This window comes from Strigops habroptila, chromosome 5, assembly GCF_004027225.2.
Source record: "Strigops habroptila isolate Jane chromosome 5, bStrHab1.2.pri, whole genome shotgun sequence".
Classification (NCBI taxonomy): Eukaryota; Metazoa; Chordata; class Aves; order Psittaciformes; family Psittacidae; genus Strigops; species Strigops habroptila.
The window spans coordinates 61796348-61819348 of NC_044281.2; the positions used below are offsets into that span (position 1 = coordinate 61796348).

The 23001-nt window shown below is 50.1% G+C and overlaps 1 protein-coding gene across 1 annotated transcript; it reads right to left on the minus strand.

The window, feature by feature from the left end:
- Positions 1–1081: 1081 nt before the first annotated feature.
- SCD (stearoyl-CoA desaturase) lies at positions 1082–22640 on the minus strand. The gene is made up of 6 exons (XM_030487132.1): positions 22228–22640; positions 18450–18735; positions 10859–10989; positions 7428–7633; positions 6079–6311; positions 1082–4854 (listed from the first exon to the last, which is right to left on the minus strand). Exons 1-6 carry the CDS (start codon positions 22252–22254, stop codon positions 4655–4657), a joined length of 1083 nt encoding a protein of 360 aa, XP_030342992.1. The 5' UTR covers positions 22255–22640; the 3' UTR covers positions 1082–4654.
- Positions 22641–23001: the final 361 nt, after the last annotated feature.

Consider the following 23001-nt stretch of genomic DNA (forward strand, 5'->3'; position numbering starts at 1 on the left):
ATCAGGAGGTTTGAAGATTTGCCTTCTCTGTTTCACTTGTTTTAGGAGGGGCTGTGCTGGCATAGCTGGGATCAAAAGTCCACCAGATTATCAGAAGCAGCAGCTCTCATGCTTCCAGGGATGTACTTCTGTAACCAGCTGATGAGCCAGAGCATTTTGTTTGCTTTTTTTCCAGAGCCCAGCGCAGTCACACACCTCTAGCTGGGAGAACGAGGCTGCTGGAAGAGCAAAGACCTTCCTGAAGGTTTCTTCTCCCTCCCTCCCTCGCTCCTTTGCTCACGCTTTGTTTTGCAGCACACTGGCTCTGCCCTTCCCATCCAAAGGACTTTCCAGCAGCCACAGCTGGAAACCAAAGCATGCGCCAATTTTGCTGAGGAATTCAGCATGCCAGTTGCAAGGGGCCAGCAGCGCCAGCAAACACGGGCTGGATCGGGGGTCCCCAGCTGCTGCAGGTGGTACCATTGCTGCAGACAAGGCTGTCCCCTCTGCCCGCTCGTCCATGGAGCAAGCTGGTGCCATGCAGTGATGGCCTTATTCTCCACTATCACCGGATGTTCATTGGGCAGTTGGGTTGGAGAAGCAGGGAAGCTAACATCAGTACAGCGAAGATTTGGTCCAGGGATTTCCCCCTTCTTCCCTTTCCCTCCAGCTGCACGAGGGGTGGGGTGAGCAGGGATGCTCATTCTCGCAGGAGGAAAATTCCCCCTCGTTGAGGTTGATGAACCTGCCTGGCATGGTGACGGCCATGCCCGGCTGGGAGACAGGCTGCCGGTATTACGTGTTGTGCTGCATGTATATCCATCAGCCGCAAGGCTCTGGCAGGAGGCCCTGGCTGGAATTAACCTGCAGTAACCCCGCTGCGCAGGGGCAGCCTTGGTGGGGTGTGCCTGCCCGGGCTGCGCTGGAGTATGAAAGCCATTATAATCCACTCATTCATGGTGCTTAAAGAGCCAGAGTAGTTTTTCCCTGGTTCTCTTGGAAGGGAGGAGGGTTTGGAAACGGTAACGCATAGTGTTATCCATCCTGATGGGGCATCGTGTGCTTTACTAAGTCCAGCTCGCCATGTCATCAGCACAACAAGTTTAAAGTAACATTTTTATTATGAACAAATAAAATTTCAGATCAGCACAACCAGATATCTGTTTCCATATTAGTAGAAATTATTTCAAAAAGTTGGTTTTCTTTTTTCTTTTCCAGTACACAAAACAGAGATACTACTATGCAGAAATCCCTAAGCTGTGAAAAACCGTATCCTACTCACATTTCAACAGTGACAGAGCTTAGACAACGTGCAGAATCAACTTTCCAATCCTTCCCTGAAAACTCAACACTTGGACATCTGCGCTTTACAATACCAGCGGGGCTGGGAATGGTTTTGGAAAACAAACCAGTCCATGCTTCTGCCAGCAGCGGTGTGCGTGTGGTACATACGCCTCCCTCCTCTGCACTCGGCCTCACCACAGTGCCGGGAGGCAGGGTGTAACCCCCTGAGACAGATAGGGAAACTGAGGCACTGAGAGCTTTTAAGTGACTTTGTCCGAAGTCACACAGTCAGCGAGTAGCTAAACTGGGAACAAGTCCCAGGAGAACGGCTGCTCTAGCCATGAGGTTCCACTGCTGCCTTTTCTGCTTCCACCTCTCACAGACTCATTTAAGCTAAACATACAGACAACGCGTCCAGGATACAAACATGCCACCAAAAATATATATATACATTTATAGGTGTATATATATATATATCTCAAAGTTCTACTTAAAGTGTTGTATCTGTTTCTTAATCTAACAGAAATTCTAACTCAAATACATTCAAAATCACCTGCACCCACAGTTCAATGTAGGCAATTAAATAATCAAGAAGGCCCTCGAATGTTCATAATTCAGCAAAAAGAAAAAAAATTATGGCAAATAGCTGTCAATACTCCTATGTATACTAAAGAAAGATTTAAGGCACCCAGAGATATTTGCCAATCTACCTTTAAAGTGACTGGGCAAACACCAGGACTGTTTGGTTACTGCTCCTCAGCTTCCACCCTAATTCCAGATTCTGGACCCAAATCAGCACTTGAAATTTCAAAGGAACCCTTGATGTCAGACTCTGCTTCTCTGCTGAGAGGATGTAAAATACTGCAGCATGTCACAGCATGCTTCCCTACCGTCGGGTATGTCGCACAACATCTTGAAGGGCACCAGGAGCAAGGTAATCATTCTCTTCATCTTCTCCCCTCCCCATACCCATTTCAAATTACTGGCAGAAGCAAACTCATCCTCTCTGGAGGCTTCTGTGAGTTCAGAGAGCTATAGACTATGGCCGAGCCAGCCTGCAATTACAGAGCTAACAGTGTTTCTCCTTTTTTAGAGGGCATTTTCTTTTTTTTTTTTTAAATGGTAGGATACAATTCTAGCCACAACCCCCTTTGCTTCAGCCAGTCTCCAGGCAGTCATGAGCCCGAGAGCAGTGAGGATGCCATCTCCTGACACTGGGAACTGAAGGGCTCCCTACTCTGTTCCTCCCTGGTGTACCCTCGGCTGGACACCACATTGCTGCTAATGGCTCAAAACCTTTATGGGTCCCATTGCTGAGCAATAACAAGGCCATGGTGGTAGCAGGGAGGGGAAAGGAGAGGAGAAGGACTTCTTTTCTGAGTAACAAGCGTGCTTTTGTTAAGGAGAACATCATGGGCTGTCCTGGCTCCTGGTGAGTTTCACAGCAGCAAGAGAAAGCAAAGCTGCAGAGACTCGCTCCTGTGAAGTGTGCCTGGCTGGTACGTGGCAGAGCTGAGGCGAGGAAGTTGGCATCTGCTCCGTCTCTGCCCTCCCTGGCCTGCCTGAATAAGGGAGATGCTGCAAACCCCACTCCAATATCACCTCGTTCCAGCCACCTCTTGTGCTTTCCTCCAGCTCTATTTGATGCATTTAAGCAACAAAACCAATACTATTACTACAACTAATTGTAATAATAAAAATTAATAGTAATGGGGAGAGTAAAGGGGGAAAAAAGAAACACATTCAGCCCAGTGACGGGCTCAAGGGCCACAACGCCCAGAACCTAACCCACCGCCTGAACTCAACCTGTGGTTTCTGCAACTCGCAGGAAACAACACCCACAAAGATTTTTTCCCCAGCACCCTCCAGCTTCGTGCCCACATCAGTTCAGTGATATAACTGACCTTTCCGCAGCCGCCCTTGCTGCCTGTCCTGCCAGTGAAGGAGCGAGGTGGCGAGATGGCTCGCCGAAGAGGCTGGGAGGCAAGATAAAGGGCTTAGGGAGGAGCAGGGAATGGCAAACAACCCCAGTGGACCCCGGGCAGGAAAGCCCGGAGGTGGCACAAACTAGCAGCAGTGTTTCACCTCAGAGGTCTCAACTCCCTTGAGCCCCCTGTGCCACCTGGCCCCGTGTCAGTATTTCTCAGGCACTTGTTAATCGACTGAGCGGAGTCCCTGATGATGGAGAGACGCTCTTGCAGATACCCTCACCCCTCCCTATGCCTGCAGGTGCTCCCTTGCCTTGTCCCTGCACTCAGCACAGGATGTGGAGCACAGGGCAGGCACGGACACCAGGACATCTGCCTGCCACCCCGCAGGGACCCTGTTCCTCCAGCACATAAAGCAGCTTAACTCAGCAGTGGAGCTTTGGTTTACATCCTTCTCCCCTTCTCTATTTTGGCAAAGTCCCATTTGCCGGCAAAATTCTCAGTGGAGGTGGTGAACAAAACCACCTCAGGCTGGTGCCATCCCATGGCAGCCAGTGGCACACCCCTCCATCTATCCCCCCCATCACTGTGGCTCTCCAGATGGGCTGCAGAGCCCAGAGCCAGGCTCTGCCTTCAGTCCCTGCTGGCACAGGGTACAGCGGGCAGTGCAGGGAAGGAGACTGTGATGCCAGAGGGAGGAGGTAATAAGGCCACCAAGGCTCCCCCTCCCGTGCCCGCTGTGGCCACCACATACCCCTCGCCACCGATGGACATGGCTGGAGCTCTCAGAGACTCTGGGGACTCTCCCCTCCCCAGCCAGACAGGCTGTGTGGTAGGGATAGGGGGCAGAACACTTCGCAAGAGACATCTTGGAAAGAGACATCTCTCTTTCCAATGGCAAGGGAAGGGAACAGGGCTGCTTTTCCTGGGGAGAGCAGTTTAGCCATGCCATGTCTGTCAGCAGCCCCTGAGAAAGGAGGAGGGACAGAGGAAGGAATTTTGGGGGGCAGGTGGTGGGGAGAGGGTCGCTGACTTTGGCTCAACTCTTCAGCTGGCTGGTACAGGCTTCCCTTAACTCCATGGTATATAGCTGGCTGCAATGGGCCTCCCCAGACTGCTTCCTACCAGCTCCTATGCCAGGGAGAGACCAGGACAATGTAAAGCGGTGGGAGCTGGGGTAGAGGGGCTGGAGAGAAAGAACAGAAAGCAGGAGAGGAGGGAGAGGAGTGGCCTTGTGTTATAAAAGGCAGAGTCCTAGATCTTAAATACATCATGTAAAATACAGCATGGGAGAGGGGTTAAAACTCATTATCATTATCGTAAGCAAACTGGTAGCATTATTCAGTAGTCAGTAAACAGAACATTAAACCTTTGTCCAGCGTGTTCGTAGGGATCGGGAAGGGAGAAAGGGAGAAAAAAGGAGGAAGGAGAGGTGTGGATGTGTGCGTGAAGGGAGCAGGAACTCAGCCACTCTTGTGACTCCCATCTCCAGTCCGCATTTTCCGAGCCAGGATGACCTCCTTGGAGACCTTCTTGCGATCGCTGGCCAGCCCCAGGAGGCACATGAGGTCGATGAAGGCTGTGGTTAAGTTGAAGCGCCAGCCAAACTCACTGGTGGAGTAGTCATAAGGGAAGGTGTGGTGGTAGTTGTGGAAACCTTCTCCTGCAAAACACGAGCAGGGAGAGGATGTTGCAGAGCTCTAGATTGATGGCCCCTTTAACTTGGCCCAAAGCACCACATTCCTGAAACAGGCTCTGGACTGAGTCCAGGCTCCTCTCAGCCCAATTTCGCATCTGCAATCTACCCCATGTCATTTGGGTGTGCTCCAGCATGCACAGGCTAGCCCAAATGAGGCAACAACAGTCACAGAGGACCTATGGTGCTTTATTGGAAAATGAGTGTGTGGCGAGGAACTCAGAAAGGCCCTTGCTCACCAACTGCACCAAAACACCAGGAGAATCATAACAGTTTTTCCTCTGCCATCATGAGAAACCTTCTGGTATTGGTTCAGCTACCAGCTAGACCTGCAGCAAGTCCCCAACAAGCCAGGCTAATCAATACTTCTACAACACTTGGCAGACCTAATGCCAAATCCAAAGGATGTTTCCAGATGGGAATAACACAGACAGACTTCTGCCAAGCTATCTACCTGTCAGTGACCATCTGCTCCAGATACACAACACTGGCTTCAGTGCTCACTCACCCCTTCAATGACATTGCCTGGACTCCTGCTCCTACCCCCTTGAGTCTCTGCAGTTCAAACCCCTCCCTACTAAAAACCCAGGAGCAGATCCTTCAGTCGTGGAAATCAGTGCAGCCCCAGTAATGTACAGTGATGCAAACCAGCTCGGGATTTAGGCTTGGGAGAACAGATCAGGGCAAATGCTGACCCTGGGATATACTTCCCTAGGCCCCAAAATTTCAGGAAAACACATGAGATGATCTGGCTTGTATCATCCTCAAGTACCTCCAAAATCATCAGCTTCCCTGAGAACGTGTCCAAATGTGCATCTGCTGGTTTTCAAATTGACAAATCTAAGACAGATAAGCAGAGACTGCAACATGGGTTTTTCAGTCTGGTGAACGCAGCAGAGAGACCTTCAAGCAGGGTAAATAAAATACTGCTATTGAGATAAGGAGGTGCTAAGTGTAGCAGAGTCATTTCCAGCCTGGAAAGAGGCTGGTGGGAACTGATAACCCCACTGCCCTTGTGTACTCACTGGCCAGCCTAGGAAACACCCCCAGATGCAAAGGCTGAAGGGGAATGGTGCAGAGGAAAATAGGGACACCTGCATTCACAGAACTTCCTAGAAGCAGCTGCAGCCCCAAGGGGCAGTCCACGCTCTACAGTCTACCAACAGCAAAAGACATGGATGCTGAACATACCTAGAGCCCCCAGGCTGACCAAGGGGTTCTCCCGTGGGTTGATGTACTGATCATATGGCCGGTTGCCAAACATGTGAGCAGCACTGTTCACTAGCCAAGTGGCATTGAGCCCTATGGTGTAGCGCAGGATGGCTGGAATGAAGAAGCTGATGACGATGGATTCGTCCCAGAAGTACCAGGGCACTAAGGTGGGCAACATGAAGCACAGCAACACCACCGAGGGCTTGTAGTATCTGGAAAGGAAGGGACCAGGAGGAAAGCGCTCAGTGGCAGCAGCAGGACAGCAAGGGCTGGTTCAGTCCTCCCTTTGGAGGATTTACACTCAGCTATACAGGGAAAATTGAGTGCAGAAATACCTCTCTCCTGAGCCCTGTATCTTTTGTCCTGGATGTGCAGAAGCCATGCCTGCAGATTCCCGAATCTTATCACCAGGCAGGAGACTCAAAGTCAAGTCCTGCTCTCCCTGTCTCAATCTCACATGTGCACAAAGCGATATCCCAATCACCATGAGTCCAGACACCAGCTGCTGCTTTTGGCCTCCTCTGCCATCAAACAGATGAGCATGCGGGGTCTCTCACACTAAAGGCATGGGAGCAGAGGAACCTGAACTACTCCAATCACCCATGAGAAAAGCACAAAAAGGAGGGAAGCCACAAACCTTGCATGATGCGTGTAGGACTGAACTAGGGACCTCCCAAGGGTGGTTACTATATGGGTTCAGTTCCCCATCCCTGGAGCCCTAGTGACAGGCTTGCCTCCTCTCGGGATCAGCCCCAGTATAGCCCCAGACAGTTAAGAGATACCCCGTCTAATAGGCACCAGTGAAACAAGACTTCCTTCTCAGTTACTGCCTCTTTCATGTCCTCACTTTCAACCCCTCTTTCACCACATTGTTTCCAGAAGACTGGTGGGAGAGGGGCCAGAGTCACGGCCTGGAAGGCACACCACATCACCACATCATCTCCAAGGATGGCCTGCAGGCACCTGCAGGTGGGCTCTGGGCCAGCCAAAGCAGCAGCTGGGCTGTGCGCAGGCAGGCATGGAGGTGCTTTGCGGTGCAAAGCTCAGGCTGCTGCTGGCAAGATGCTACAGGATAGGCAGGCAAGAAAGGGGTGTGGGACGGCTGGAGGCATCACTAGCTACTAAATACTTCCTATAGGAGCGGCACAGCTCATTTCTCACAGTTCATCCTACTGCAAAGCCTTGGGCAGACTGAAGACTCCTATTTCTCACATGATGCCCTCAATCCCCTCATGATCCATCAAAGGCGCTTGGAGTCCCCAGCACATTTGTGGGGTCCCTGCTCCATTCCACAGCGGCTCTGTGCTGGGGCTGAACCCACCACTCACCTCCGCTGGAACATGACCACTTTGTCAGCCTTTATGTCACTCAGATCCAGCTTCTGGCCCTTCTCTATGACATCTGGGTGCTTGCGCACCAGCAGCCAGCCGATGTGGGAGAAGAAGAAGCCCCGCATGGCATTGTGTGGGTCCGCATCTGTCTCGGAGAACTTGTGATGGACACGGTGGTCCCGGACCCATTCATAGATGTCATTCTGCAAGGCAACAGGCGTGGAGACTTAGGGCTAGGGCTGGAAATATTTCCTTCAAATTAACAAAAGGGCCTAAAACATTTAGACACCCAAATCCCATTGACCTGAACTTGTATCACTCATTTTATCTTTCATGAGCATTTGGGGTTTTTGGCTTTTAAAACAAAGTTTGGGTATTCTTTGCTTAAACTCTTCACTTTTCTTTGAAATCTGCTTCTTTTGTGGGCTGCCTTTTCATTTTTTCAATTGGCTAACTTTAGGCTTTGGTTTGCACATCCTCTACAGCATCACACGCTCTGACTGGTCAGTCTGTTCCCGCACCCCTGCAATAGCCAGCCCTCAGTGGCCAGTCAGTGCCTCCTCCCTCACACACTCTTGTTGGCCACTTGTCCCCATCCCTACACAGTGCCAGCTGTGATTGATCAACCTGCCCCTTCCCTTCCCCCTGACATTTTCTATGGGTCAACCTGCCTTGGTTTTCCTGGGATTGCCAAATCAGACCTGTTAAACTTGGGGGCAAGGGTTTTTTTATTTTTTTTATTTAATTGGAAACCAAAACAGTCTTAAAATTAAAGCCCCTCTTCAGAAATAAAATAAATACACCATTTCAATGGCAGTTGTCAAAAACACTCCCCTTCAGTCCCATAACCACTCTGTTTAAGCTGCAAAATCAATAGTTCGGAAAATGTCAAAGCTTTCATCATTTGTGTTAAGAAATGATTGCTTTGGCCGCTTTTAAGAGTAGATATTAATGAGCCTGTACTCATTCTTTTATACCAAGGTTCTGGTGAAACAGAGATCCAAGCCCACCTCTATTGCCCATATTACACAAGAGGCTCCTTAATCTCCTAAGTACATATGACTTGTCCTCAAAACACTTTGAAGGTAGGGAAGCGGCATAATCATCCCTATTTCTTGCCTGGAAAGACCAAGAGACTTATCCACACAGGGTTCTGAGTCACTGGCTGGGCTTAAACCACGACAGGAGCTTGTAGCAGAGGCACAACTCCTCAGGTCCCTCTCAAGTGCTGTAACCGTTCCTCCTTCATCTGAGATAACATTATTTACCTGCAGGCCATGCAATAAGCCAATGATAGACATGGGCCAGGATTCAACTATCGTTTGTTTCCAAATACTGGGAACGGCTGCCTTCCTTCCAACCAAATCCTCAATACCTCAGAGTATCTGATCTGTGCACTGCTGTTAGCTAGAGCATCGTCACTCAGCATTCCTCCAGAACAGTGTAACACAGCAGCCTTCCCTATCTAGTAAGAAGAGAAATACAACCAATGTCTATGTAGGAAATGTTTCACCTGTGCCCCAGGTTTCTCTTTCATGTTCCAGACCCTACACAGCATCATGTAACATGAAAAGCCCAGCCTTTTATCTTTTCTATAGATCTCACTTTGGGACCACCTCTAACTGCAAACCTGTCTGAACATCATGGCTTTCCTGGTCCAGCAAGCAAAACCTAGGAGAATGCCCCCTTCCCTGGGAGTTACCAGCTACAGGCTATAACCAGAAGAGCTTCTGCTGTGCTGCAGCTGCCTGGTCTTGCAGGTGGAAAAGGCAACTAGGTGCACATATCCCAAATTCTCTGAAATCACAAGCCACAGATCCCTGAGCAGCCAACAGGCGTTTTCTGGAGGACCTCAGAGAAGATAATCTATTGTCTTCTTTGGCCTTAAGAGTTACTGGTCTGGTCTCAGAGCTGCTGCCACTAACAGGAGGGAGATAAGTTGAAAATAAACCTCCTCTTGATCTCACTGAAAGTAACTATTAAAAAAAAAAAAAAAAAATCCATGGGGAATGGTACTGAATTTTCAGTAAAACTCTGGATTAGTTCCTATTGAAGCTGAAATATCTATCTGTCTCTCATCTTTGTCTACTCCTATCCCCTACAGCAATAGCTCAGCAAATTCTTTCCCCCTCTGCCCTATAACCCTGTGAAAGAAAGACAGTCTTTGTATGGGACTAGCCAATGCACAGCAACCCACCCCATTCCGTTGCTGAGTGCTGGAGCAGGTGCTGGAATCAGCAGCCTGGTCCTTCCTCTTCCTCATCAAAGATTCTGGTTTGGTACTAACAAAGAATAGGAAAGTCAATGGTGTTTTAGAAAGTTTTTCAAGGCTTTAAAACCCCCCAAACCCCATCCCCACCCTGTATTGATTACATGTCAATGAAGTGATATCCTCTATGGCTACACAGGGAGGACAAGTAAAATAATGTCTCTAAAATACTTGGTCTGCTTGGGCTTTACCCTTCCCCCATACCTCAGCTGGAGAATTACTGAGGGGCACAGCACTGATGCTTTTCTCTTCCCCTTTTCTAGCAGAAAGTGGTGCACCCTGCCACCCTCCTGAGTACTTCCTACACATGAGCCAGCCTGTATGAAATCCCTTCAAGCGCAGTTGGAGGACAGAGTGCTGTTACAGCTGCCTGCCAGCAGCAAACCCAAGAGGCCACCAGGATTTTTCTGTGCCAAGCCAATCTGGGTTTTCACTCTGACTTCTGAAGGACCATCTCTTTTACAGTCCCAGTTTGTTTGCTGTGTGGACTGTGAAGTGCTCTCTGAGTGGTTAGGCAATAGCCTGAGGTGTTTATCAGCTGCCTGCAGTCACTTGGGCCACTCTGAATGGGCCCAACCCTTCTCTCCTTGAAACATCACTGACCTGAAATGACTTTCTGGAAGCCAGTGGTGTGACTTATAACAGGGTTATTCATAACTATCACTCTTCTGAACCAGAGACGCATCCCCCTAACTGCATAATCTCAGTAAGTCCTTGGTCTTTCTGCAACAGCAAATTCCACAGCCTGGCTCCCTGGGCTGTGCAGATGTCTCCCCCCTTATCAGCCATGCAGCAAGAGGAGGGTGAGGCAACACTAGGAGAGTACTTAGCACTTTCATGGGAACTGGAGCAAGCATAGGGAGACCACACCTGGAGGGAAGGGTACATTCCTGCTTTGGAGAGCTTTCCTAGCCCTGGTCTTGGCCAACAGTCCTCTCCTCACCCAGTTCTTCTCAGAGTCACCCTCTGATGGGACAAAGTGGAGACAATGAGACAGTCTCTAACACATATTAGATGGAAAGGGCAGGTTGTTTCCTAACAAGAGGTAGTAGGAGAGATAGACATCTCTCCTCTCCACCAACTTGTGCCACATATCTGAGACGGGGTTCAAGGGAGCATCTCCTTCTGAGGAGCAGAGGCATATAGAGGAGGTGCTTACCTGGAAGGCTATGGAGTTTGCAATAGTCAGGAAGATCCGCAGGGGCAGCGTGGCTTTGTAGGACCGATGGCTCCAGAGGCGGTGAGATCCAGCTGTTATCCCAAGAGCACTCAGCAGGAAACACAGAACAGCTGGAGAGGAAACGAAAGTCGTGCAGTGGTTAGAGCAAGTCAGCCTGCACAAAATTTTCAGGCAGAGCAACACAAAGGCAGGCCTTGCCACAAAGCTGTATAAGCGAGAGGAACCCATGGAGAGCAGAGATCGGGGCAATAAAAATCAACATGAGAGTGCCCAAGCTACAACAGGCTTCCTAACCAACATGGGGCAAATCACTTCAGCTCTTCATCTTTGACAAGGAAGGAGGCTCTCCCTCATAAGACTTGTCAGAAAGGTTGGTTCTTCAGCATAGTGCCATCTGTCATGGTGCAGGATCATCAAAATTGTATAAAGTGACTGCTTCCATATAGCCCTGTGGTAACAGCTCTGCAGTCCACCTCAGAACAGCTTCCCTCTTTCCTCCCTCCCTGAATAATCAAGGGTCTTGCTTTCCTATCTCACCACTCCTCACTAAATCTCATTTGCATTCTTTTCACCTAGAGGTGGTAGATGATCTTACAGTTCTTTGCGGGGACAGCTCAAACCCAAGCGTAGGCTTCTCTTCTGCCCCCTTTCTGAGCAGAAGCTGGCTAGGAGGAGATCTAACCTACCATCCCACTGAAGCCTGGGCTTCACCTTCAGCTCCACCACCCACTTAAGATCAGCCTAGAGGCTCCCGTTCCCAGGGTCTTTTTGACCCCATCATCTGCTCAGCTCCAGCACTATTTATGTAAGGAAACTCCCAAGGCCAACAACTCATTGTGAGAGTGGGCAGGGGCACTGCAAGTCATGCCCATGGCAGATGCAAATGTGGCTGGGCCTTGAGGCTGCTCCATGTGTTCCTTCTCCACACAGGTCAGAAGGTATGCCTTGCCCCTCTGGCAGCTAGTAAAAAGCCACATCCCTTTCCCTCTGGATTACGTGTTTATGTCTGCCCTGGGTTGTGTGTTCCCACATGTCCTTCTGGGACCTTTGGAATTTAACCTGGGTTCCAGTATCCTGTCCTAGAACGAGAATGGAGAAAAGACACTTACAGGGTCATAGCAGCATTGCACTAGGAAGCTGGGAATAAGAAGAGAATTGTATCTGAAAATTAACTCTTTCTCTAGGAAGTTTCTAGGTCAGGAAGTTTAGTGGAATGATGGAGGGCATTCAACAGTTGGTTTGCCCTGCAAGCTCAGACACTGAGAGGGACATCTGTGCATACATCTATCCCCCCAGAGAGGGACAAATGATCCACCTTCAGTCCCCTGGGGTAAAGGATGCGTTCTTATCAGTTCCTTAGGGGAAAACTCTTCCCTTGGTGTAAAATTTGCAGATTTCAGCCAATTGGATCAATCATGAAAACAGCTCCTTATTCTTACATATAAACCCATGGATAGGAATTGCTGGAATGCTTGACAATACTATTCAGTCCAGCCAAATGGCTCTAATCAAGCTTATCTTGAACCTAGAAAAATAGATACTCTGCCAGAAACTTGTCTGTAATCAGAGATCTGAGACATGCACAAGGCACTGTTGCCCTGTTCTTTCATTCAAAATAATCCAGGCTCTATTTCTATCATCTTCTGCTCCCTCTTCCTTCTGACACCTCCTTTTTAATTTTTTTTTTTTTTTTGCTACATTCCAAACCTCATCTCTTATCTGCTAAAAGCCTGTCTCGGCTGATTTAACATCCTCTTCTGGCCCCTTAAACTTCCATGAACCCTCCTCACTCCCATCCCGCTGTGTAACAGTGATGTACTCTGTCTGCTGATCTGACTGTGACTTCCCATCTTCATCTTCTCCCTTGGCTCCCCCGCCTGCTGCCAAATGCAGTGCAAGCCTCAGACCAGCGCACCTCTGTCTCGTGTCTCCCAGCACCTCTGTGGTCTCTTGGAGGGGCCAAGCAGTCACTGCTCATAGCTGATTTATAGGACATGAAGAGGAGTGAAAATGCATGCAAATGCAGCAGGATCTGGCCTTTGCAAGAGACAACAGAGCTGAGCAAAGCTCAAAAAGCTGCCCAAGCCTGGAAGGGGAGAAGGCGGGAATGCTGGAGCAGGTCTCCCTTTAGCCTTACTGACAGGAAAGTACTTATGCTTAACACCTTGAAAGTCCCACCCAGCCCCATGATGTGGACTTGAAAGTTATGAACTAGCTCATGACCAGTTCCCTGTTTGTCTTAGATTTTAAACCCCATTTTAAATCAGTCACTATCCCCACAGATTCATACAGAAAAGCAAACCTTGAAAAAACACCTAACATGTGACTTCAATTTGCAGAACTTCTCTGGCCTCAGACACTGCAGTAACAACGAAACCCACTCCTGGATGTTTCAGACACTTCCTACTAGCGGCAGAAGTGTGACTCGCCACCATTCTCCCTCGAACATAAACAGCTATACCCCGCAAACCACATTTCATAACACCTCTGGGCAACTTTATACCTACTGTGCACACCTCACTAGCTGAGGTAGATTTCCAAGGGTGACAAGCAGTTTATGGCAGAGCAGAGAGCAGTAGCCAGGAGTCTGGATTTAACCTCCAACCTATACAGACTCTAGGAAAAACACCATACAGAGAGTCCAGGATAAGCAACAGCAATCTGCAATGGATGGGTGGTGCAACTTCCTAAAGAAAGAGCCCAGCTTTTCACTGTGGGGCAAGTAGGCATGTGTTAATGGTGCACTGGGGACAGAAATGAACTATGCAATCTTTCATGGTCTTCAATAGCACTAGAACATAAATGCCAGGTTGGGTGAGCACATGCCCTATCTATCGCCCTGAGTTCAGGCTTCCCTCTCTGGTGAATCCTCACATGTTGATTGGGAATTTTTTGGTAAAAGAGGCCTCCAGGAAGATGGCTCTGGCTGTGGTATTTAAGCTTTGCAAGAAGGAAACTCATCTGTATCTCTTTTATACAGGTAACTTGCCTGTAGCTATCCCCTTCAGGAGAAGATGATACCAGCAACAAAGACATCTCAGCAAGCACAAGGAATCACAAAAGAGTTGTGGTGGGTACACCAACAGACCCAGAAACCAGTACAACCAGTATTTGCTTTTGGGTAGCCTTACCTGAAACCCTTTGTTAAAAATTTGGGAAAGTACCCACTGCTTTTGGGTGCCCTGGAATAGAACAGTAATGTCCTTCATCCAAAGCCCATGAGCCTCAGCAGCTTGTTGACTTCTCTTGGAGTTGCATCGCAGGCCACTGCAATGGCCACAACTCTCCAGTTATAATCTTGTGTTGCCATGCCTCTTGCCCATATACAGCAGTTGTAGTTTATCTAAGGATCAGACACTTTCTGTGTGAAAGGAGCTGATTCTCAGTCTATGCATACGTGGCACCCAGCCCCACAGAAACCTAAAGCCTACTTGAGGACTATTAGCTCCATCAGCCATACCTAAGAGTTGTTGTGACAGTGACAGTAAGTCTGGTGGAAAACAGATGAATACAGCTCCCTAATGATTCAGAGCGGTCATCCCTGCAAACAGGTACAATAATGATCATTGCATAGCCAGAGGATCAGCATCTCTCACAGGGAAGAAGAAAAACTCATTCAAGATTATCCATTGATAATGAAATTGGAAAGAAAGTAGAGAAGGTGAAATAAAGTAGCACAGATTCTCACAGCTGCCCTGTGATGCTGCTCCAAACTGAAGGACTTAGGGACTCCATCAGCTGAGGCTTCAAAGTCATCTTCCACACCGTGCTTTGAAGTATCCAAGATCCAAAAGATTATCAACTCACAGGTGATGTTTCCAGTGACACATTTAACTGGGATACAAAGAATTATGACCACTGGCAGAAATATGCACTCGGTGCTTCAAAAATTATACCCAAAATGTTCTCTATTCAGTCATGTCTGTATGACTCACTATCCTTTACCTCTTTAGGGCCCAGATCAGACCTCAAGCTATGATGGGAAGCCAGGAATGTGCTAAAGGTATTGTCAGCTGCAGTCAACACCACAGATGTTTACATGAAGAGGTGTCCCTGCTCCAGCAGGTGTCCTTGGGCTTCTTGCTCAGTGCAAGGGAAAACTACAGCTTTAGACTGTTCCCTCCATGCCTCCCAGTCCCTGATAGCCATGTAAGTCCTGCTAATCTCAGGAGAGAGATACCAAGGGCAAGGAAATGTGTGCAGGCAGCGTAAGGGGAACAGTGTTTAGGGAAGGCAATAGGAGATGCTGTTGCTAAAACCTAACTTCCCCTGCAACGCTTGGAGGAGAAGCACGCCATCCACTAGTTAAGCCTGGAGAGGACAGTAAGTGGGGAGGTGTTGCCAGCATAGTCTTGATGGGAAAGTAACAAAAACCTTCTGTAAACACTTTGCTGGACACATCCCCGGTGGTGAGATTTTCAGGCTGTCAGATTTGCCTACATTATCCAGCAAGATTCTCCTGGATCCAAAGATGATGCAGCAGCAACAAAAAATGGTATCAACCCATGCTTCTGGCACAGCTGACACTGCAGGGAGATGAGGTGTTGTCACTCACACATGAGCACTATGCCAGGAGGAACTGTCACTGTTTTATAGACATTGTTGGCCAGGCCAACGGGGGTTAACAGAAATATTGTCAGTCTGCTGTACCAGAGGGCCAGGAAGACAACCTGCAAATCATGTTTCCAGGGAGGGTCAAAGCAGTTAGAGAAGAAACCGTCTATCCCCTTTGCATCCTGCCCTTCCAGGCTCAGTCTCCGCGCCGTTTGGCAAATGATCTGATCCTGCCTGTGATCCCTGAAAAGACTGCACAAGACTTTGTCAAGTGCAGTGGAGAAGACAGTAAATAGAAAGGGAGCTGGATAGAAAGTCAGTGCTGGAAGGGCTTGGAGAGCTCTCATTATAGCAAGCTCTCACCTGATCAACAACCCCAGCTTGTTCTGGGAAGCTCTGTACCAGAAAGAGATCAGGGGATACAATGCACACAGCAATGCTGAACAGCAAACAATGATGAAGGCAGGGCTGGAGAGCTTGAAAGACAAAGAGGAATTAGCACACAGAGAAATGAAAACAAAAGAGGACACAGTCACCAATATAACTGGTTTCAGAGGGACAGGAACATCAAGGAGACAGTGGCCTGGATGAAAAGGGTATAACCAGGGGACTGCTCCTTATAACAAAATATAGAAGGTAGATAATCAGCTACCATGCTCCACAGCTGCCTGTAGCATCACAGTAGAGAACATCTGGGGCCATGTTATTTTTATATTATATGTACATATCCTAAGGAGGAAATGATCTGAAAAGCAAACAAAGAAACAAGCAAAAACCCCAGCAGCTCTAGAACTGAGAAAGCTGCTCTGCCCGACGCCCAAGCTATATTGCCAGGAGCAACGTCAGTCTTTGCTGCTTTATCCTTGTACGTAAAATGGGAACCATAGTCTTCTCCTTATTACCAGTGGGTGCTGGGAAAATAACAGCAAGTCACCGAGATGACAGCCACAGATGCCTTGTATATGCTAAAGAAAAGCATGAACCAAGAAAAGGGCGATGCTTGAAGGAGCAAGAAGTCTTGCTGAGAAGCCAGACCCATGGAGGATCAGAGTGTCTGGGCTCTCATCAGCATTGGAGGAGAATGGACTGTTGGGGACACCTGGCACCTATGTCCCCATAGGCAGGGACACCTTGCACTAGACCAGGTTGCTCAAAGCCTCATCCAGCCTGGCACATCAGAGTTAACTTGAAGGAGGAGAGCAGGAAGGACTGGCATCAGGTAAAAAGCAAGGCAGATTCCCACTAAATGCCATGGGATGCCATACAGACATCCCGAACAAGCATGTGGTTGTAAAGACTGTCTCAGAGACCATTTTGGGGTGAGTGCGGCTTAGCAGAATGCAAAGCAGCATTAACCTGCTGAATCAAGATGCTCGAGCCCACTTAAGTATCTCAGGGGAGCTCAAGGGTTGGATGGATTTGGAAATCACAGTGCATCTCAGCAGCTTGAAATGAAACCAGTAAACCCAACTCACCCTGCCCTAGTGAACTGAGGGTATCTGACTGGGGCTGGAGGACTTGGGCTGTCAGCTCAGTGAGTGAGAGAAGATAGCAGCTCCTGCCTAGCCTCCAGCTGAGATCCCAGGGATGGGACTCACAGCAGGACTGAGCCCTGGAATGCTCCTCCAAGGTCATGCTGAGGCTGCATGTTCTGCCCGGCACTGCCACGCTGGGCAAAAGTGCAGCCTGTCAGGTTTTCACAAGGGAAAGGCTGAGCAAAGTCTTCTTTCATAATGTCCCCCCCAAAAGGCCATGCTGGCTGCACAGGGAACACATCGGTACCTCTGCTTTCACTCTGACCGAGCCCTGGGGCCTCCAGTGATGCTCATCCCCCTCTGCCTATGACAGCCTGAGATGATCCAGGAGGAAAGGAGTCAGTCTGGCTGTGCATGGAGCCATCTCTTTACCAGTCCAGCTGTGATGCTTGTTGCTCACAGCCATCGGGAGAGCAGACTCCAACAGTGTGACAGACCCGGTGGGTCACTCCAGGGCCTGTGCACAGCTGAGCTGACCAGGATGCTGCTCCCAGCTGAACACACTGCAGGAGCACCACTGAAACCAAGAGCCATGCCAGCAGGTCTCAAATTAAACTGTCGCAATTCATTCCGGGATGTTCTGTTTCACAGGAAGGCTGGGGCTGGATGCAAAGTCTCGACCTCCCCACTGGGAGCCATTTGGCTTCTTGACTCCTCCAGGGGTCCACACAAAGGCTGGTGGAAAGCGAAGCTCCCTTGCAGCTTGGAACCCGTGCCCAGCTGCCTTTCAAACACTCAAAGACGAGATTTGGTTCCTGCCCAGCGCAAGGTCTCTGAGAAGGAAGAGCTTCGCCTAGCTACCTTCTGCTGGGTTGTGCTTTCCACTGGAATTCGCTGCCTGGAGAGCTGCTTATTTATTTTTTGAAAGCTGTCAGGCTTAGTTCCGGGATGATGGGGGCTAATCTGTGCTTTTATAGGAATGAGAAAAGATCTGAGCTTCACACTTAACTCTTGACTTTTACCTTCAGCACAACTGTATTTTGTCTCTCCTCACACACATGTGGAGGCTCTGTGGGATTTACCTTCCCTTGGTAAGGACAGGAATGACTCTTATCTTTGAGCAGCAGCCTGAAGCCAAATAATGCCCTGTACCTTGCCTCCGCAGTCACCCCTTAAAGTGCTGTTGCTAGCATCTTTCTTCCTAACTTTCACGGACTGCCACAGTATTCCATCAAACGTTTTCTGTGCTTCTTCCCACAAGTGGCTAATTCCAAGCCTAATGCCTGTGAATCAAGTTTGTTCTTTAGGCAGCCAAGCACTCCCCTGCCAAATCCTCCCCTCTCATGCATGACCTTATGAGAGACATTATCAAGCCCTCCCACAGGCTGCTACAAAGCTGGCTGAGTAGCTTCTTCTAAGAGGAGACCTCCACCTCCTTTTTTCTCCTCCCTGAGTCTGTGGGCCTGGAGGAGAAAACAAAATGCCACCCAACAGATTTGGGGTTTGCAGATGGCAATAAACAAATGGAGAAATGTGCTTACCCCACGCCAATGTCTGGATCTTTGCAGAAGGTATCAGTGTCAACGCGAACAGGGCCCCTAAATGGAGAAGGCTCATGAGGATGATATTCCTCCAGACATATCGCATGGGGGGCTTGGGGCCCTCTTTCTCCCGGTAGGTCTCATCAAAGATATCTTCTATCATGCCCCGGTCTCCTGCCAAGTCCTCGTGATTGATTACGTCCTTCTCCATGACGGCATTCCCATTCTTGGTCACCCGGGAGGTGACGGTGCCGACAGTGGTGGTGCCGGAACTGGAGGAGAACTCCTTGGAGAGGCAGCAATGGACATTTTCGAGGAAGGAAAGAAACAAACCAAGAAGTACATGGTTACCAATGCAGGGAATAGAAACATGAGCATCTAGGCTGGCAGTACCAAAACTCGCAGCCTGCAGTTTACCTGGCAGGCTCCATTCTTTCAGCTGAGCCCTTGGCACCAAGAATAGCCTACTCTACTCCCATGGAGTCATGGCCTGAAAGGGAGCCTGCTCTTTCTGGGGAGGCGAAGTGAATGGTGGACAAGGCGCAGAAAGTAAAGAAAAAGACTTGAAAGCCAGTCTTTTTTCCACCAGTGGCTTTGGTGAAATCATTTGCAGGCCTCACCTTCCAGGCTGGGATGTGGCAAGACCAACATGCTTGGAAATTAATGGATGGACGCAGTCAATCAATGTACTTCCAGTTAGATCTACAGCTCCTATCCCATGCCTACTGCTAAGCCTCTTATCCCTGTCCCGCTTTCCACCCACAGGCAAACTGAGGCACAGGAAGACAATCCTCTGAGCCAAGGCCACCAGGAAGCAGAGAGGAAGTTTTAAGCAGCAAGTTGGCTCAGCCTGGCTCCTGGCTTTGTCCTGTAACTGTGACACAACATTCCCTCTGCACATGGTTGTTTGCCCTGGCGGAGTGACAGCCTGCCCAATCAGGCATGCATGACAAAAGGAGCAGGCAGGACTGACCCTGATGAGACAGGACACTGAACCCTGAATCACGGATTTCCATCTCCATCACAACAGCCACATGCTTGCTGATGCTTGCAGCTCTTTGTCAGGCCCAAGCCCAAGTGTCAGATGGAGCTCAACCCCAGCGGTGCCAAGCATGTGGGATGCAAGTGGTGGGAGGGCATGCTGCCCCCATCCTATCACCTCCTGGGAACCTGCGAAGGACACATCCCTCTAGCCCGCACTGCTGCCTCCACATGCAAAGGGGTACGAAGGGTCAGTCAGCAGGAATGGGAGAGCTGGGACCATGGGAGGGAGCATGGCCAAGCGGGAAAGATCCTTTCCCAGTAGAAACATCTCCTGAACTAACAGTAGATTGCCATGCAGGCACTCAGGAGTCATAAGAGACCACCGACCTGCCATGGCCCAGTTTCCTGAGGGAGGCATTAAAATCAGGCCAGGCAGCTTACGTGGCCACCCCAACTCCTCCCTTTCCCAAGGGTAGAAACTAGAGGGCTACAGACATACCTTCCTACAGGGAGGAGCTGGCAAAGCTGACAGATTCTCCAGGCTCGGGAAGTAAAATGATCTCTACAGAGGGAGCTCTGTAAGTTTTTCCTTCTGGAATCAAAGGTTAGAAAGGAAAAAACCTGGACACGAAGTATCCTGCTGCTTTCACTGAACCCAGGCAGCTGTTGAGCTTGGGACAGGCTCCTCTGCATCCTGGCTATAGGCTGTCTCTGCCTGCTTTCCTACTTAATGTTTTGAGGGTATGATACTCTGAGCTGCTGGAGAATTTAGAGGCGACCACCCCCACCCCAAAAGAGCCATGAGAAATTGCTTCTAATCCAGAGATTAAGCAGGGAAAAATCCTGCCCATTCCAAAGTGTCAGATATTCTCATCCGGCATTTTGGCAGGAAAGCACTGTTTTCTTCCTTGGCTGGAAGACAAGCTACCAAGAAGACCTGAGACTTGTCTATGCAGGAAAAATTCCCAGCAGAGATCTGGTGGTATAATTAGATGGGTAACGCTCCCCATATGGACATGCTGCTCCCAGAGTAAGAATGTGGGGTTGGAGTTGCATTTTTCTCCTCCGCGATAGCTTATGTCACTGTCAAAGTTACACAGGGGCAGTAGAAGGAGGAGGGAGAGCGCAAAGAAAACAGCAGAGAGGAAAAAAACGCTTCTTCCAGAGTCGTAGTAGCCACATAAGGAATTTTACCAGCATACCAATGCTGCTGGAATTATTACACTGAACTGGTGTAAACTGGTGAACCGGTCATTTCTCACATGTGCACTAACCTTACATCAAAAGGCCTATAAACACAGCTCCACCGTTACAGACTTGCTGGGGGAGAGTGGTGGGGGGAAGAGAGAGAGTGGGCAGCTACTTAGCTGGAGACCAATGAAGTGAGGGGGAACGAAAGAGGATTTTGACCCCCTTATGGCCATGGTGGCTTCTGCATCTCCTACCAAGGAAAATGGAATGGAGATTGATCTGGGGTCTAGAGCTGAGAGGGGGAGGAAGCCACCTAATCATTCTCATGAGCTCTCCCTCATTTCTGAGTGACTTCGCAGCTCTCATCTGCACAGCAGATGTGTTCCCCCACCTCCACCACCCCCCCCTCAGCAGTGAACACGCCATAGGTGATCCTGGCACCCAGCCAGCTTATACAACCAACTGCAGTTCAAAGGCTCTGGCGCTGGGCTCAGCCCAGGGGCCCCGGGGCACTGAATCTCTGGTCCAGTATATTTGAATATGCCCAACATGACCCAGGGACAGGATTCTTTCCAGCCTCCAGGATATGCCCCAAAATACATGCCAAGACTATGAAACATGGGCCGAGCACACTGCCCTTGGCATCCATTTTAGGTGGGAAGAGGAGTAAAATTATTCACACCACAGCATCCTTGGAAGGTCATGGCACCTGCACAAAAGGACCGGGAGAGATCCCCCTTGCTGGCGACAGGCAAGAGAGCAGGGCTGTGATTTACCTCCACTCCTGAGGACAGGCAGAAGGGGGAAGGATGAGAAGGTGAGAGCAGGAATAACAGAAATCAAGCCCCTGCCTCCCCTTGGGCAAAGGTGGCTGCCAGGAGGGGCAAAAATAAAAACTCTAAAGCTCCAACAGTTCTACGTGTCTTCCTGGTGCTGGGTTGTTATTCAGACCTTCTTATGCCAAAAATGGGCAGTCTCCCTATTGTACGTTTGCTTGGCACAGGCAATGCAGACAGAGTCATTCATTTCATCTGGGCAGCTGGCTGCTTTCACCTTGCGTCTGTCCTAGAGACGCTCCCTGCTGCCACATTTGGCTTAAAAACGCTGCAAGTGAAAGTCCTTTCTTATAAAAAAAAAAAAAAAAAAATTAAGAAAATCAAAAAACCCAGAGTATGAGCGTTACCAAAACCCCCACTACCTCTTGGCACAAAAGAGCTTCCTGAACAGCCCTTACCAGCACGCTTAGATGGATGTTTTCAGGATAAACCTGTATTTTATGCTCAGTCCCTCCAAGCGCACAGGCTCCGAGGAGCTAATCCCAGAGGCGGGTGTCCCCGCTTCATTCACGGTCTCCCCATGAGGCTCGGGTAATGTCTTAAGCTAGCACCGAATGACTTCGCCTCATGACTGAGAAGCGGCACGGAGAAGACACACGCACACACATGTGTGTGCATACGTTTGCGTGCACGGACACGCGTGGATGCCCAGACCCTTTTTTTTCCCAAAACAGCAGCAGCGCAGCGCTGCCGGAGCCTGCGGAAATGAAGGAAGAAGGGGCGAGGGGAAGACAAAGACCCCGGTCCCGCGGCAGCCCCCCGCTTACCTCCTCCTGCAGCAAGTGCGCAGGCATGAGATGGCTCTGTCCCTGCTCCTCGGCGGCGGTACGCGGGCCCACAGGTCCCCAACGGCGGCGGCGGGAGAAAGCTGCGTGTTGTCGGCCCCTCGCCCGGCGAGCTGTGCGGCTCGGGGAGGCGGGCGCGGAGGTATTTAAGCGGGGCTGCTCGCTTGGCGGCTGGCGGGGCTGGGCTCTCCGCGCCCCGGCCTCCCGGTGACCCGCTGCCCGCGGTTGGGATGCGCGGGGTCAGCGCCACGGGCGGCGAGTCGTGGCGGGGGCCCGGCTCCTGGCGTGCCCGGGAGGGGAGGCGGGGCGGGCCGAGGGGCGGGAGGAAGGATGCTGAGGAAGAGGAGGATGGCGCGGGCCAGGCTCTCGCATGATGCCTGCTGCTTTTTTTTTTTTTTATCTTATGCTTTTTTTTTCCTTTCTATTTTTTTCCTCCCCCTCTCCAGCCGATTGGCTGCGGGAAATTTGGTGCCACCTCGGCCTGCCCTCGCCATTGGCTGTCCGCAATCTGCTGTTCGCTCCCCGCGGCGCGCACCCGTGCGCGCACCCTGCGCGCACGGCTCCGCGCACGGCCCGGGGAGCGCGGGCGGGGGGGGGCTGCCGGCCCCCCACACCCGCCGACACCGCCCTGGGGGCTGCCCCTAGGGAAATCAGAGGCGCCCGAGGGGGAAGGGGTGTCGGGGGGCAGCAGAGGAGCCCCGCGCCCCTTCCCAGCCGGCTGTGGAGTGCAGAAGGGGCTTCGGCATCAAACATCTA

Coding starts and splice junctions, on each gene's coding strand:
- SCD (XM_030487132.1), bottom strand. CDS start 22,254: ATGCCTGCGCACTTGCTGCAGGAGGAG. Junction 18,736..22,227: donor CGCACTTGCTGCAGGAGGAG/GTAAGCGGGGGG, acceptor TGCCTCTCCAAG/GAGTTCTCCTCCAGTTCCGG. Junction 7,634..10,858: donor CAAACTCCATAGCCTTCCAG/GTAAGCACCTCC, acceptor GTTGCCTTGCAG/AATGACATCTATGAATGGGT.